General features: G+C 51.8%; 1 protein-coding gene and 1 long non-coding RNA gene across 2 annotated transcripts; one reads left to right on the forward strand and one right to left on the reverse strand.

Annotated features, from left to right (window-relative positions):
• Positions 1 to 1,778: 1,778 nt before the first annotated feature.
• Positions 1,779 to 5,749, forward strand: LOC103630438 (uncharacterized). Its single transcript, XR_555061.4, has 4 exons — positions 1,779 to 2,122; positions 3,461 to 3,602; positions 5,193 to 5,222; positions 5,316 to 5,749. It is a non-coding gene; the product is annotated as an uncharacterized lncRNA (long non-coding RNA).
• Positions 3,732 to 4,615, reverse strand: LOC100285159 (glycine-rich cell wall structural protein 2). The gene has a single exon (NM_001158053.2). The coding sequence runs from the start codon at positions 4,574 to 4,576 to the stop codon at positions 4,010 to 4,012; it is 567 nt and encodes a 188-aa protein (NP_001151525.2). The 5' UTR covers positions 4,577 to 4,615; the 3' UTR covers positions 3,732 to 4,009.
• Positions 5,750 to 15,935: the final 10,186 nt, after the last annotated feature.

Raw genomic sequence — 15,935 nt, forward strand, 5'->3', positions numbered from 1 at the left:
GGAGTCTTTTCACTTCATTCCGAGCACCTTCGGCTTTGTCATCAGACATCTTCCGAAGCCTCTGCTTTCTGGGTCTGAAGGATGGATCAACATTGAGCGAGTGCTCAATAACATCCCTGTTAACTCCACAAAGATCATTAGCTGACCAAGCAAAAACATCTTTATTGTTGAACAGAAACCTTATCAAGGTTTTTTCCTGCTCTTCAGACAATTGAGATCCCAATAGCACCTTCTGATCTGCTATATCCTCACATAAGAGCATGGGCTTCGGCTGGTCAGCCGAAGCAGCCTTTTCCCTTCTGAACTTGTATTGCTCACAAGCTTCAGTTCCATCTATATTATGGATTGCTTTTGAGTCTGTCCAATTTCCTTCGGCCCTTCTGGCAGCTTCTTGACTTCCATGAATAGCAATGGGCCCTTGGTCCGAAAGTATCTTCATGCAAAGATAAGCTGGATGTAGAATTGCTTCGAAGGCATTGAGAGTACCATGACCAATGATTGCATTGTAAGGGTATTCCATGTCAACAATATCAAACACAACTTGTTCAGTCCTTGTGTTGTTGATAAATCCGAAGGTCACTGGCATTGAGATTTTGCCGAGTGCTACAATCTGCCTTCCTCCGAAGCCGCAAAGGGGATGTGTGGCATCAAGAATTTTATCTTCGGGCTCTTGCATCTGTTTGAAGGCCTTAGCAAATATGATATCAGCTGCACTGCCTGTATCAACCAAAACATTGTGGACCAGAAATCCTTTGATAACACAAGAGATAACCATAGCATCATTGTGTGGGTAATCCTTGAGTTGAAGATCCTCTTGGGAGAAGGTAATAGGAATGTGAGACCATCTTGACTTGATGAAGGGTCCTTGCACCCCGACGTGCTGTACCCTTCTCTGTGTCTCCTTCTTCTGCTTCTTGTTGGCTGGCTCTGAGCATGAACCGCCTGTTATCGGGAGTACCAGCTTCGGAGCCGAAGCAGCTCCAGCTTGAATGTTAAACGAAGCCATCGGCTCAAAAAAGTGGAAGTGAGTTCACCGGAGGTGGGCGCCAATGTTGGGGACTTGTTCTCAAATGCTATGAATTAAGAACAAGGCAACATAAAATGTTAAATATTAATGCCCTTCGTCCGCTGAAGCATTATTTCCCCAAGGATTTAATGAACTTCGGACGAAGGTTATAATGACACAATTACGAAGGTTGCATCTTCGTTATTGAACTTTCAAAGATAATATAAAATAACACAAGACATAAAACATTAAAGACAAGTAAATTAGAAGTAAACAACATCATTTGCATATTATATAAACTTAAGATATTCAAATACAATATTTAGGTACATTTATACCTCTGCCTTGGCAAAGAATAATTTCCGAGTGATGTGGTTGCAATTATATGAATACGTGAACAGTAAAGGAATACTGTTCAATATTTATAGGCACAGGACACAGCCTGTGAACAATTACAATCATACCCCTCATAAAAGTTTACAACATCGACTCAAACTCTTATGAACTAAAAGGTTATTCTATCTTTAAGTCGGTTTGTAATTCCGAAGCTTAATGAACGGCACCCTTCGGCATTACGTACAGACAGCTTCAACCGAAACTGTTTCTTCCTGCAGGACCTTCGGCGACGAAGCATGGTCCCAATAAGACTATATTTAATACTTATAATTTACATTTGTCTGATTTGGACACAAAACAAACTTTTAATTAGAGAAACAAACACCCTTTAATTTATGCATAATCATGTGCATTGGATTCGTTCTCCTCCGCGCCACCCTGCCGCCCTGCTTTCTTCTGTTCCAGCGCTCCCCGCCACCCTCTGTTATCGCTGCTGGGTCTACTCCTCGCTCTTCCCCAGTGCTGCACTTTTCGGGAGTTTCACCCCGTCGTTCTCAAGGGTTCAGGCGAGGTGCGGACGCCGGAGGGAATGGCGGCGGCCGGAGCGAGGAGATTCTCTTTTGCTTCGTGGAGCGGTGGAGGCCGAGGACGAAGGTGGCGGCGATTTATGCATGGGAGAGCGGCGGGCGGACCTGGCGGCTCAACTTCCATAGATTCCACCGCCTGGAGGCGCGCAGGAGAGGTCGGCGCGGGGGCTTCTGGACTCCCTTGGCGTGCTAGGTCTGCGTTGCCTTTCAAATGGATTAATGGACGCTCTCGCTAGATATTGCTAGCAGTAGCCCTGTCATGGTGTTTTGTGCATGTGCTTGGGTGCTATAACTATGAGTAATAGATTAGGGCTTGATTATATACAAGATCTAATTGCTAGCTAGCTAAAAATTAGCTTAGTGCATCACTAATTTGTTAGCCAAGTTTTCAACTAGTTATTAGCCAACTAACTAACCTACCATAGCTAATTTAGACTACTTTTTAGCACAACTAGTAACTAGCTAATTGTGTATCCAAACAGACATTGTCACTAATTTTTAGCACAATTCTTTTTACCTGTGGAGCATCCTACTTGAAGGAAGAGTGTGAGACGGTTGCCTGAAAAGAGATTTGGGTTATCCAATTATGTAAATTGCAAACATGGTTCTTTTACTGTAGAAGTTTATGGCTCAGTATGGAGTGGCTCCTTAGCCATTATTGCTTCCTCCTTGGATTGTCTACTGGACTCCTTATCTGACTTTATATTGTAGTTTACTGCCTTATATATGCAAAATTGCAAACACCAAATCCTTACATACATATACGTACCCAATTTGTAAAAGGCGAATGCAACCTCTGTGAGTTCCACACCAAGTATGACATGCTTCTTATCTACTTCCATTTCCTGCATTCGATTTTATTTGAATAAAATGATTGAACGTTCCGTTGTCCTTTGCTATCTTCAGCAGTCCTTCCATATTGTCGCCAGAAAGGAAGTGTTTCTGAGATATTAATTCAGCAAATCTTACTAGAACAAAATGTAAAAGAAAATAAAGTACTTCCAGTTGAACAATAAATGGATAGAAGTTATGGCCTTCTAATCCCATTTCAGATGTACCATTTGTTCTTGGGAGACTGGACATTGGTCACAATTATGTTTTTTATGATGTTATTTATGGGAGCTGGTATTTGAGTAGGTCTTATTACTTGCAAGTTTTGACAACTTTACCACAATCTGTAATGCAGGTTCTAGTAGTTTTTTTTACTTTTCTTTGCATTTTTTGGCCTTCAAATCATCCTACAATCTTGACGCTCATTGGTTATCCAATGTAAGTTCACTTTTCTTAAAAGAAGCCGACAGGGGTGGGGTAAAAACTGCCCCCACGGCCTTGTCCTAAGAAGGAACCTTAGTGAGATTGGCCAAGGATTGAGGATTGTGCTATAAGGGCCAGACCGTAACCATAGGCTATGTTTTGGGGAGGCAAAGCAAGGATCAGTCTCTATATGAAGAGTGGTTACTGGAATTGCAGCTTTTTATTTTCGAACCATGCTTGAGCTGGTACTGATGATATTAATTATTTTGCTTTTCAGGGAGATGATTTCTGCTTGACAAAAGAGCCTATGCACAGGAATTAAGGCCTATGCACAAGATGACCTTTTTGATGTCATCACTCATCACGAACTTCTTGCTACTCATGTTCAAGGCTGGATTGGCCAAGTTAGAGCTACCAATGTAAGTGACCTGTATTATATGTGACATAAGCTAATTTAGTAATTTCACTGATAGATCACATCCATGTGATGTGCATGGTGTAGGGCAGTATGCATCTGATGAACTTAATAACTCCAAACAACTTTCTGTCTAAAAAAAATCTTCAGATATATATAGTGACCAAATGACAAAGGAGTATGATTTCTTTCATAAACTGGCAGGCTTACATCTTCGCATAAGCTGCACCTTTACAGGCTTACACTAGACTGCTACTGTTACTTGAACAGCCGGGCCCTTTATTAATTCAAATTCTAACAAAAGCACAACACAGCTAGAAAAGAAAAAAAACAAAACAAAAACAGTAATCCTGTGACTCCAAAACAAGAAAGGGCGATGGGCTCCAGCTTTAGATTCACTCGATACAGAAATCAGGGAATGGCATCGCCGAACCCAGATCCAGAACCTTTACCGCCGCCAGCACCGCCATTCTGGCTGTTCCCCGTGCCGCCACCGTTGCCATTAGCAGTTGCACCTGCATATCTTGGCCCGTACGGATACCTGTTAGAATAGGCAGAACCAGAACCGACGCCACTACCAGACCCTTGAGCGCTGGAGTCCCAAGAACCTCCAGCTTTTCCGCCGCCACCGCCCCCGCCAGCACCACCAGCACTGGAAGACCCTCCATCACTACCACTGTACGTGCTACTCGCCGAACCTGACCCTAACCCTACACCATATGCAGATCCACCATACTGGCTAGTTCCACCGCCTGCGCCACCCCCTCCAGCACTTGCATGGACACCCTCCGGACTACTGTCACCTACTCCGGTGCCAGACCCGACCCCTGATCCCGCACCATTCACGTAACCGCCACCCCCTCCCCCTCCTTGTCCACTCCCATCAGCAGTAGAGAATCTAGCCACCCTCACAGCATTTGCTAACCCCATGCTCATGAGAACAATGAGCCCCAGTGATACTAGCTTTGTGCCTGCCATTGTGAGCTACCGCTAGTGAGTAGTAGTAGTAGTTGGGATGAGTTCCGGTGAAGTCTGCTGGGGTATTTATAGTGCTTGCGCCTATGCAGTGTGATTCTTTATCTTAATAGCATAGAGTATTAATAATAGTGGTGTTTCAATTGAAGGCCAAGTGGAGGCTTTTTAAGTTTACTGGAATTAATGGAGCTTCTTGACTTGACCATTAAGTATACATGCAACTGGTATGCAAGTAACGAACTGCTGGTTACAATTACGATCTGTCTTAGCACTAGTAACTTTATAGGTTCTCTCTATAGATGACATGTTAAGTCATAGCGTCTAAGTCATCTGCGTAAATTATCGTTGGCATAAAGCTTTATTATTTGATACTTCCTCGTCTCATCTCTCCTATAAGTTGTAAGGCGATCTGTGAACCCTAAATCCTGCATGAAGATGAAGGAGAGTCGCAAGTCGCAACAAAGGAAAAACACAATGAACAATGAGAAAAAAGAACATAAAACAACCGAATCAGTAAATAGTGGGTTTTTTTTTTCAAATCCACCAAACATTATACAAATATTTAACTTGCAATGTGTAGGTTCAAATTAACGTGCTAATGTTGATGAAGTTATTACAGGTAAGGAAGGACCAAATCGTCTCTAATTAGGTACTTTTATATTTATCAAATTCGTTGTATTTTTAGATGCTGAATTGACATAAATACTATCTTAGTTTATGTTTATGGTATATTTTGTTTTAGCACTATATTTACCGCACAATATATTGGAGGGTCGTTTAAAGTAACTGTTGGGGCGAAGGCGAAGATGCTACCCTTCGCTCCAGGCCTTCGTCGATCTCGCTGCACCAACGGAGGCAAAACGACCGACGGAGTCCACCCTTCGGCCTCTACACTACAAGACGAAGGACTACGACGAGGTCGTCCCGTCCCACGCCCTCACCCAACCTGTAGGCCCACGTAGGATTCGGCCCATTGTAACAGGCCCCGCACGGAGAAGTGTGTTACGGGCCCGATTTGTAATGACTTTTCTGTAATGACAGTCTGTAACCCTCCTTTATGAGAATATTCCGGGGACAGTCCAGGTGCCTGAGGGCACATGCGTCCTTACATCAAGACGTTGGACACTCAGGCACCTATAAATACCCCCGTACAGTGCCCTTGAGAGGCGGGATTAAGAGAGCAATCACCATCTCGAGTCAGAACCGTGTTTGCATTCCTTTCACTCCCCCGTTGGATCATCTTGCCCAGGAGAACAAGTTCCAACATTTGGCGCCCACCGTTCGTGCTACGAACAAACCACCCGCGATGGCACCCAAGAGAGCTAGCTCGAAGGCAGTCTCATCCGTTGACGAAGCAGCGAAGGCAGTGCTGCTGGCCGAGAAAAAGGGCAAGGCCCTTGCAGACACCACCCACCAAGAAGCCTGCGAAGACGACACACTCAGCAAGAGACAGTGCAATGATCAACCAACTCCCGAAGGCACCCTCCGCACCCGCAGCTCCGGAGGACAACCACAAGCACCCCAGGCTTCGCTCCACTAGAGGGCGAGGACACCACAGAGGATGGCGAAGTCATCGGCGTTTCAGGAGAAGAACAGCCACAACTGCGGGCCTTGCGCATCAAGAACCGTAACCTACAGAAGCAGAAAGAGATCCTCGAGGCTAAGCGCCAACGTGTCTCTGCGCAGGCCAAGGTGCGCCAGATGATACGAGACGAGGAGCAGAGGGCTCAGGAACTTGAGCAAGAGATTGCGCTCATGCAGCGCGAAGGCCAACATGATCTGCAGCATGGCCTGCCCCTCCAACAACGCGCGCCAATCGAAGACCTATTCATTCCTCAGCGCGGACCCGTCGTCCCGCACGCCGCAACATTCCAAGGCGTCAACTACCTTGATGAGCGGAGTCCCCTGGCGCCGCAACTGCAAGTGTCACCATGGCTCGCCAACTTCAGGGCAGGGACCTACCCCAAGCACAACGGCAGCACCGACCCAGCACAATACATCATGAGCTATCAAGTCGTTGTCGCATCGTCCGAAGGGGACGACGCCACGATGGCCAAGTCCTTCATCATCGCCCTCGCAGGTCCGGCCCTAACCTGGTACACCAGGTTGCCCCCGTTGTCCATCGACTCCTGGAGAAGTCTCCGGGACAAATTTCTGCTCAACTTCCAAGGGTACCGCCCATACACCGATGGCTTGGCCAAACTGTCACTCTGCAAGCAACTGGAGAAAGAAACTCTGCGGGAGTACTACCGCAAGTTCCTGACTCTCAAGTCACAACTGCCTTCGGTCGACGACCAATTTGCCATTCACTACGCCATCAGTGGCCTTCAGGCTGGCGTCCTTTACAGCCACTGCATCAGGGACCCACCCAAGAACCTTCAGGAGCTCTATCAGCTGTTTGAAAAATATGCCAGATCCGAAGAGCTCCACCAGCGCAAGGTCGAGTCCCAGAGGAAACCCAAGGACCCTTCGCAGTCCAGCCGAACGTGGACAAGACCTTCACAGTCAGACTCCGGCCGGGACAGCCGTAGTCAGCAGTAGGTGCATAACATTGCCAACCAGCACCCCGCTGGTGAGGCCCCTCGCCGTCAAGATTATCCCCCCCAGGGCCGCGGCAATGGCACTCGTGGTCGAGGCCGAGGACGAGCGCAGCAGCCGCGCAGATTTTACTGCCTGTTTCACGGAGAAGACTGCGCGCACCCAACGAGGGACTGTCCGGAAACGAAGGCCACCAGGGACAGGATGTCTCGGGCGCAACCAGCCGACAACCCAAGAGTTGTCGCGCACACATATCAACACCACCTCCCACAACCATACAACCACGGCCCCGCTCAGCATCCACCTAACCACGCATACCAACACCACCAGGAGGTACAAATTGTACCACCTCCGCACCCGCATCAGCCAACCATCCACCACCCAAATCACCCCCAAGCACCAAAACAAGAAGACTTCGCTGATCAGCCGTATCGCTGAGTCATTCACATGATCACTGGGGGGTCCAGCGTCGACTTCGACACGAAGCGACAGAAGAGGGACCACTACCGAAGAATCAACCACGTCGCCGTCACCGGCCCAGTCGTGCAAACTAAGTGGTCCCACGTGCCGTTGACCTTCGACGCCAGAGATGTCGACCTGCGCAGCGCACCCCACATTGACGCCATGGTAATCAACTACAACGTGGCAGGCTGGGACCTGCACAAAGTCTTAGTTGACAACGGCAGCCAGGCGGACATCATTTTCCTCCACGCCTTCGACCGCATGGGCATCAGCCACATCTTACTTAAGCCTTCGGACAACCCCCTATATGGCTTCGGCGGCAAGGGCACCTTTCCTGTGGGCAAGATAGAGCTACCCCTGTCCTTCGGTGTAGCACCCAATGCACGAAGTGAGCAGGTCACCTTCGATACGTCGACATGGTATACCCGTACAACGCCATAATGGGTCGGGGCTCCATCAACAAGTTTAAAGCAGCCATTCACAGACTTTACCTGTGCATGAAAATCTCGGGTCCGCAAGGCGTGATCACAATCTATGGCAACCAGCAGACCGCACACAACATTGAAAGAGACTTCGTTCTAGGGCAAAGGAACGTACACTGCCTTACGACGCAGCGCGAAGTCCCCGAGGCTACCCGCCCAACCGCCAACGAGCATGAAAAGGCACAGCTGCAGAGCAACGATGGAACGAAGACAATTCCCCTTGACCAGGCAACGCCCAAGCAAACGGTCATCATAAGCGAAGACCTTACTTCGCATGACGAGGAGAGACTCATCTCATGTCTTTCCAGAAATAAGGACGTCTTCGCCTGGTCCGCCCTCGACCTGGTCGGAGTCAGTCGCACTATCATCGAACACAGCCTGGGCATCGACCCTTCGGTGCGGCCGAAGAAGCAGAGGCTGCGCAAAATGTCTGATGAAAAAATAGAAGCCGCCAAAGCCGAGGTACACCACCTGCTTGAGGCCAATTTCATCGAACCAGTTGCCTACCCTACGTGGCTCGCTAACGTAGTCATGGTGCAAAAGAAGAGTGGCAAGTGGCGGATGTGCATCGATTTCACCAGCCTCAACAAGGCCTGCCCCAAGGATAATTTCCCGCTGCCTCGGATCGACAAAATCGTCGATAGTGCGGCCGGATGCGAAGTCATGTCACTCCTCGACTGCTTCTCTGGCTATCACCAAATATATATGGAGGAAGACAAGGCCAGTACCAGTTTCATCACACCCTTTGGCACGTATTGCTTCGTCAGAATGCCAGAGGGACTAAAGAACGCTGGGTCCACCTTCTCTCGCCTCACCAAGACATTGCTCGAGAGCCAAGTCGGTCGGAACATATTCACGTATGTGGATGACATCGTCGTCGCCAGCAAAAACAAAGAGGACCATCTGACCGACCTCACAGAAACATTCGTGAACATGCGGGACGCACGACTTCGCCTAAACCCCGAGAAGTGTGTCTTCGGCGTTCGCCAGGGGAAGATACTGGGCTACCTGGTGTCGCACCGCGGGATCGAAGCCAACCCGACCAAGATCCAGGCTATCATCAACATGACGCCTCCGCAGTCAGCCAGAGACATCCAACGTGTGACAGGCAGATTGGCCGCCCTCAACAGATTCATTTCCAAGTCCGCAGAGCGAAGCCTACCTTTCCTCAAAACGCTACGCGGCGCAAAAGACTTTGCATGGGGACCAGAGCAAGCGGCGGCCTTCGCATCACTAAAGCAGCACCAATCAGAGTTGGCAACCCTTACAAGCCCCAACCCCTCTCTACCTCCGTTGCTCTACGTCGCTGCTTCGCCACACGCAGTCAGCGCAGCGTTGGTCCAAGAGCAGGACAGAGAGGGCACAACTCGGCAGTGTCCAGTTTATTACGTCTTCGAAGTCCTCACGACCTCCAAATGCAACATGACAGAGTTGGAAAAAATTGCCTACGCAGTCGTTATGGCATCGCGCAAGTTGCGCCACTATTTCGAAGCGTTCAAGGTGCAGGTCACCTCGGACAGGGGACTCGGCGAATTATTCAGAAATCCGGAGGCGTCTGTCCGGATCACCAAATGGGCAGCCAAGCTCTCCGGTTACCATATCACCTTCGAGCCCAGGACAACCATCAAGTCATAAGTCCTTGCAGACTTCATCATTGAGTGGACAGGGCCAATAACGCAGCCGGACGCGCCTGCAGAGAAGGTGTGGTCCATCCACTGCGACGGCGCATGGTGCCATGCGGGGCAGGCGCAACTGCAGTCATCACATCACCCACAGGGGTCAAACACATATACGCAGCACGTCTCAGCTTTGCTTTGGAGTCCGACAGATGCACCAACAATGTAGCAGAGTACAAAGCTGTCATCCTCGGCCTTCGCAAGCTACGAGCACTTGGTGTCACTACCTGCATAATCAAAACAGACTCCAAAGTGGTTGCCGGCCAGGTCGAAAAAGATTATGTAGCAAAAGACCCCGCACTCATGCAATATCTCACGACTGTCCGCAGTCTTGAGAGACAATTTAAGGTCTTTACCTTGCATCACCTTGACCGAGCCAAGAACGAGGAGGCCGACGCATTGGCCAAAGCAGCCGCCAGAGGCGAGGCCTTGCCCTCCGACGTGTTCTACCATGTCATCGGCACGTCAGCCGTCCGCAACCTAGAGGGACTACAAATAACCAACGACACCGAAGGCCACCGCATAGTCAACCTCATCATGACCGAAGATTGGCGGGCACCAATCACCCTGTTCCTGCAGGGATATTACCATCCAAGCGACATCAACGAGGCCAAACGCCTCAAGCACCGAAGCAGGGACTTCGCACTCATTGAGGGCCAGCTTTACAAGAAGGGGGTCAGCCAATCCATGCTTAAATGCGTCACCGAGACCGAAGGCGTCCAGATCCTGCGCGAAGTCCACAGCGGAACTTGCGGCTCTCACGCGGGGCCTAGGGCTCTCTCTGCCAAGGTGATCCGTCAAGGCTTCTACTGGCCCGCTATAATTTGCGCCGCGAATCGAGTTACGAGGTCGTGCGAAGCCTACCAGAAGTTTCCCCCCGTTCGGGCAACCCTTCGCAATTCACAAAGCTGATCGCCCACACGTGGCCCCTTCAGCGCTGGGGCCTGGACATTGTCGGGCCACTACCCACGGACCAAGGGAACCTCAAGTTCACCTTCGTCGCCGTCGAGTATTTTACCAAGTGGATCAAGGCAAGGGCAGTATCCACAATAACATCGAAGACTGCCTAGAAATTCTTCTGGCAAAACATTGTTTGCCGATTCGGAGTCCCGTCCGAGCTCACAGTTGACAATGGCAAACAGTTTGACAGCCAGGACTTTAGGGACTTCTGCTTCTCCATTGGCACCAAGCTTGCCTTCGCCTTAGTATATCATCCACAATCTAACGGCGTCGTGGAGCGCGCCAACGGCAAAATTGTCACGGTCATCAAGAAAATGCTTCTCGACGACAAGAAGGGTAAATGGGCTGACCTGCTACCTGAAGCAGTCTGGGCGCTGAACACGACCGAGTGCCAGGCGACTGGATTCACTCCTTTCCGCCTGCTATATGTATCGGAGGCCATGACCCCGCAGGAAATAAAACATGGGTCACCACGGACAAGCGCTTCAGCTGTCCCCGACGTAGACGAACCAACCTCTAAGGACCTCATCGACGGAGACCGTGTCTTCGCCCTGCAGGCCCTCAACAAATACCAAACTCAAACAAAGGCATGGCACGACCACACAGCCGCCCCAAGAGAATTCAACAAAGGGGACCTCGTACTCGTCCGGACAACTCGGACAGAGTCACGGGGCAAGCTAGAGCCAAAGTGGGAGGGTCCCTTCATCGTTAAGACGAAGGCGTCCCCCAGCGCGTACAGGCTAACAACGCCATTCGTCGAGGACCTAGAGCATTCCTGGAATATCGATAATCTCCGTAAATTTTTTGTTTTAATCCTCAGGGCTAACACGCCCTTGTAATTCACCAAACAGTGTCATTCCGTCCCACACTCTTTTCCTCCCGGGGGGTGAGGTTTTTAATGAGGCAGAGCCATTTAATATACCCGCAAAAATCCCCCGCAAAAACTAAGACACAACATGTCGAAAAAGACCGCATCGACGGTCTTCGGCATTCGACCACACCGAAGTCACCGCGAGGGACAGCGCTGACCACCCTCGCGTGCGACACTCCGCGCAAAAGTCGCCTAAGGGTGCAGCCGGACTAGCACAATAAGTGCGCAAAATCGAAGTCTTTTCCAAAAAGACTCTCCGTGCAAAAGTCGCCTAAGGGTGCAGCCGGACTAGCACAATAAGTGCGCAAAATCGAAGTCTTTTCCAAAAGACTCTTTCTGCAAAAGTCGCCTAAGGGTGCAGCCGGAATAGCACAATAAATGTGCAAAATCGAAGTCTTTTCCAAAAGACTCTCCGTGCAAAAGTCGCCTATGGGTGCAGCCGGACTCTCCGTGCAAAAGTCGCCTAAGGGTGCAGCCAGAATAGCACAACAAGTGCGCAAAATCGAAGTCTTTTTCAAAAGACTCTCCATGCCAAAGTCGCCTAAGAGTGCAGCCGGAAGTCATTCCCAAAAGACTCTCTGTGCAGAAGTCGCCTATGGGCGCGACTGTATCAACGAAGGCGCGCAGCCTTATCATACAAATTACGGTTACATACACACAGCGAGGGCATCACATATCACATTGGCTCAACCTTCGGAATGATACCCATCTCCCTGTAGTTGAACAACATTATCCTCAATTCCTCACCCTCAAAAAGATTTCGCAGCTCCCCTTCACCCACACTAGCCCCAGCCGGCGAGGACAACAATTCCAGTTTACCAGTCCCGTCCACGCGAAGACGACCACTCTCCATCTCACCACAATGACGCCTGCCACTTCACGACAATTCACTCACTCTCCGTTTTGCCACCGCCCTTCGCCGCCTACACCCAGTACTCGCACCCGTAAGATCCTCAACACCCACCACACGCGGCGAAGTCTCCGCCGCAGCCACGTCCAACGCCGCAAAATAATCCAAGTCCTCATCTGAAGACTCTTCCGTCCATGCAATCGAACTCCCAGAATCATCAGACTCAAAACACTTAGACACAGAACCAAACGAATCGTCATCAGCAGCCACGGCCGAAGCCGCCACAAAAATAGCATTGTCAGTAGCGGTTGCGTGCGCAGGCCCAAACACCAGAACCTGCGTAGCAACCGAGGTTCAGTATCACACAGACAAAATTTACAAACTCCTCAACACCTATTCAACCACCTGCGAAGGCCCGGCCGCGGCTGTGGGGTCTTCGGCTGCCGGCTCGGCCACCACCCTCAAGGCGTCTTTGCCCGTCGGCGCAGGGCCTTCGTCGGCCGCGGTGAGCGTAGGGGTCGCCGAGGTGCCTTCACCGGCATCCGAGGGCGGCACCGGATTGACCTCCGCGGCCTCGGGCAGTGCGCCGTCCAGACCACCAAGGTCCTCGACATCTTCGGCATGCGCCATCTGCAGCAACAACACACTCATTCAGCAAAACCACACATACCCACACATATAACCACACAAAAAACAGCCTTCACCTGCTCTATTGCCCGGTCGGACCGCTCCCTGACCGCCTCTCGGCCATGCAGACCCCACATCCTGTCGAAGAGTGCCCCCGCCTACTGCTTCACCACAGGGTATTCGACCTTGAAGATTTCACGTTCAAAGTTTTCGTCTGCTTGGTCGAAGACCTCGTAATGCCTGCACCCCTCGCAGGACAAAGCATTCATGGCCCCCTCGCAGGTGACGAGGGAGGCGAAGGACATGAAACCCGTCACAATGGTCGGGAGCACCAGCAGCTCCTCCTGCAACCATTCAAGGAAGCGAAGGCCTGCTTCTTGGCCGAGCACTTCAAAGTCAGCAGTCCGCGCACCCAGCTCGCGGTACGCGTCCACGAACTGCGCGTGCGCCCGCTTGACTTCCGAGTGCGTCGAGGCCTCGGCCTTGTCCACGCGGCTGCGCAGGGCGTTGAACCTCGCCTCCAGCTCCTCGGCGCGTTGGCTGGCGAGACTGCTCTCCGCCCGCGCCACTTTGGCCTCGGCTCGTGCAGCCTGCGCATCAGCGATGGCCTGGTTCGCCTCCCTCCTCTCTTCTGCCAGCTGGCGCCGGAGGTCCGTCTTCTCGGCCTCCATGGCAGTCACTTTCTCCGCCAGCCTGCGGTTTTTGCTTTCTGCAGTCGACTTCTCCCGGACAGCATCCGCATGCTGCGCCCAGAGACTCTCGACCTTGGCAGCCACGTCCACAGTCAAGACACCCGACGCGACGTGGTCGCGAAGTCGGCCGCCTGACACAAACCCATGAGACCCGAATCCTCATAAAAACAACAAACATAGAAGTCCAACACAACTTACTTGCTTCAGCTGCTATGACAGCTGCTGCGACGCTTCCCTCAGTCGCTGGGACATGGAGCCCGCCACGTCCTTAGCGGCAGCGGCCGACAGAATCTCGCCGCTCACGCAGAAAGCGGCCCACGGGTCCCGCGCGGCAACCTTCGCCCCAACCACCGCCGTTGGCGACATGGTTGCCACCGGAGGCGGGACAACAACCAATTGTCCCTCACCCGACCCTGCACCATGTCACCGGTTAAAGACCTAGTTAAAAAAAACTTACCAACAAAATAATCCTCGACACTGATGTTCGTGCCGAAGTCGGCAACACGTCGCGCCTGCGAAGGCAGCTCTCGTCCTTTCGCGGGTCTGCCCGGGGGTGGCTTGCCCTCGCCAGAGGCGGCAGCCTTCGCACTTGCCGACGCCTTGCTGTGTCCGGGGGCGGCCGGTTTCGCAGCCGGCACCGGTTTGCTACTGCCGGAGGCAGCAGCCTTCGCGCTCCCTCGCGCCCTCTTCGCCTCGCGCATAGGATCCGCGATCCTGACGACCGCCCGACGTTTCTACGCAGCGTCTTGACGGTCCTTATCCATCACTGCCGACACAACAACAACAATATTCCGTCCGTAAGGAAAAACCTTCAAGTCACGAGCCATGCGAGACGTAAAGAAGTCTTCGCCAGCCGCGCGGGGGATTGGAACATTCTTGGGCCATCGACCCCCGGTAACCTCCAGCATCCGCGCTGAAGACACCCGGAGCTCGGGCGAAGACATCCTTCCCCCGAGGGCTGCGCACGTCCCCATCAACTCCACAGCAAAACTGTCGGAGACCCCCAGTTCCCCACTGCAGTACCTAGTTTTCTCTTCTTAGTGGCTGGGGCGGCCTCCTGCGAAGGGTCTTCCTCAGCCACGGCCACTGACCTCTTCCCGCGGCGGTCGACAGCGTCATCCTCGGGATAGCCGACGTACGACAAGCAATTCAGCTCGAAGACCCTATTCAGGCGAGCGTTGGATCCGCGGATATCCCAACTCCGCTGGGCCTCCGTCCTAGGCACATAACGCCCCACAATACGCACAACCCTGTCTTCCGCTTCACGCACGAATGCGGCGGGATCCCGGCCTCGCAGATCCAACGCGAAGGCTGGACTTCGCACTCGCTGCCCACCCAGGGAGGGCATCTCGCGAGGGCATACTTCGCCCAACGCCCATCCATGTGCCAAGGGCCACACCCCATACCCGATGAATTCCTCAACTAAATCACGCCCGCTACTCATGCGGGCAGCGCTCCGAAGGGCCCCTTCATCCTCATCATCCTCCGCCACCTCAAATTGCGGGTATGCCACATAATAATGGGAGCACATAATGGCCACGAGGAGCCCTGGGTGGTCTTCGACTTCACCCTCTAAAACGTAAAACCAGAAATCCCACCAGTTGCCCCACTTATTGCGGGCACAGGGAACCAACTCCACGACTTCCATCGAAGTCTTTCCGGTCCTCGGCGTAAACGTGCACGATCAAAACTGTGCAATCTTGTGTCCAATTTTTCTTTTTTGCCAATGCAGACAGTAATGTTTGGCGAAGACTTCCACAGAAGGCTGACCGCCATACGAAGTCGCCGCCCAGACATACTTCGCCAGGGCCACCACGGCGTTAGGTGTCAGATGGTGGACCTGGACCTCAAATCTCCACAGGACCTCCGCCACAAAGCGATGTGCAGGCAGACGAAGGCCAGCAGTGAAAAACGCCTCAAACACAATCAACTCGCCCTCGGGCTCGGGAACCTCCTCCGCCCCCGGGACACACCCAACTCCGCTGCCAAAATATCCCAGCTGCTGCATATCCTGCACGTGGACCGAGGAAATCCTCGAAACACCGAACTCCACCGTATCACCCGGATGTAGCCACATTGCTCAAGGTATCCTCGGACGTCGGCGTGTTTGCAGCAGACGAGGAAGAAGACGACATGGCTACGTACCGTCGGTGGCAGCGCGCAGTCTGCTTGACGCGGGCCAGATCTCCGACGAACAGGAGCAA

This window comes from Zea mays, chromosome 6, assembly GCF_902167145.1.
Source record: "Zea mays cultivar B73 chromosome 6, Zm-B73-REFERENCE-NAM-5.0, whole genome shotgun sequence".
NCBI classification, from domain to species: Eukaryota; Viridiplantae; Streptophyta; class Magnoliopsida; order Poales; family Poaceae; genus Zea; species Zea mays.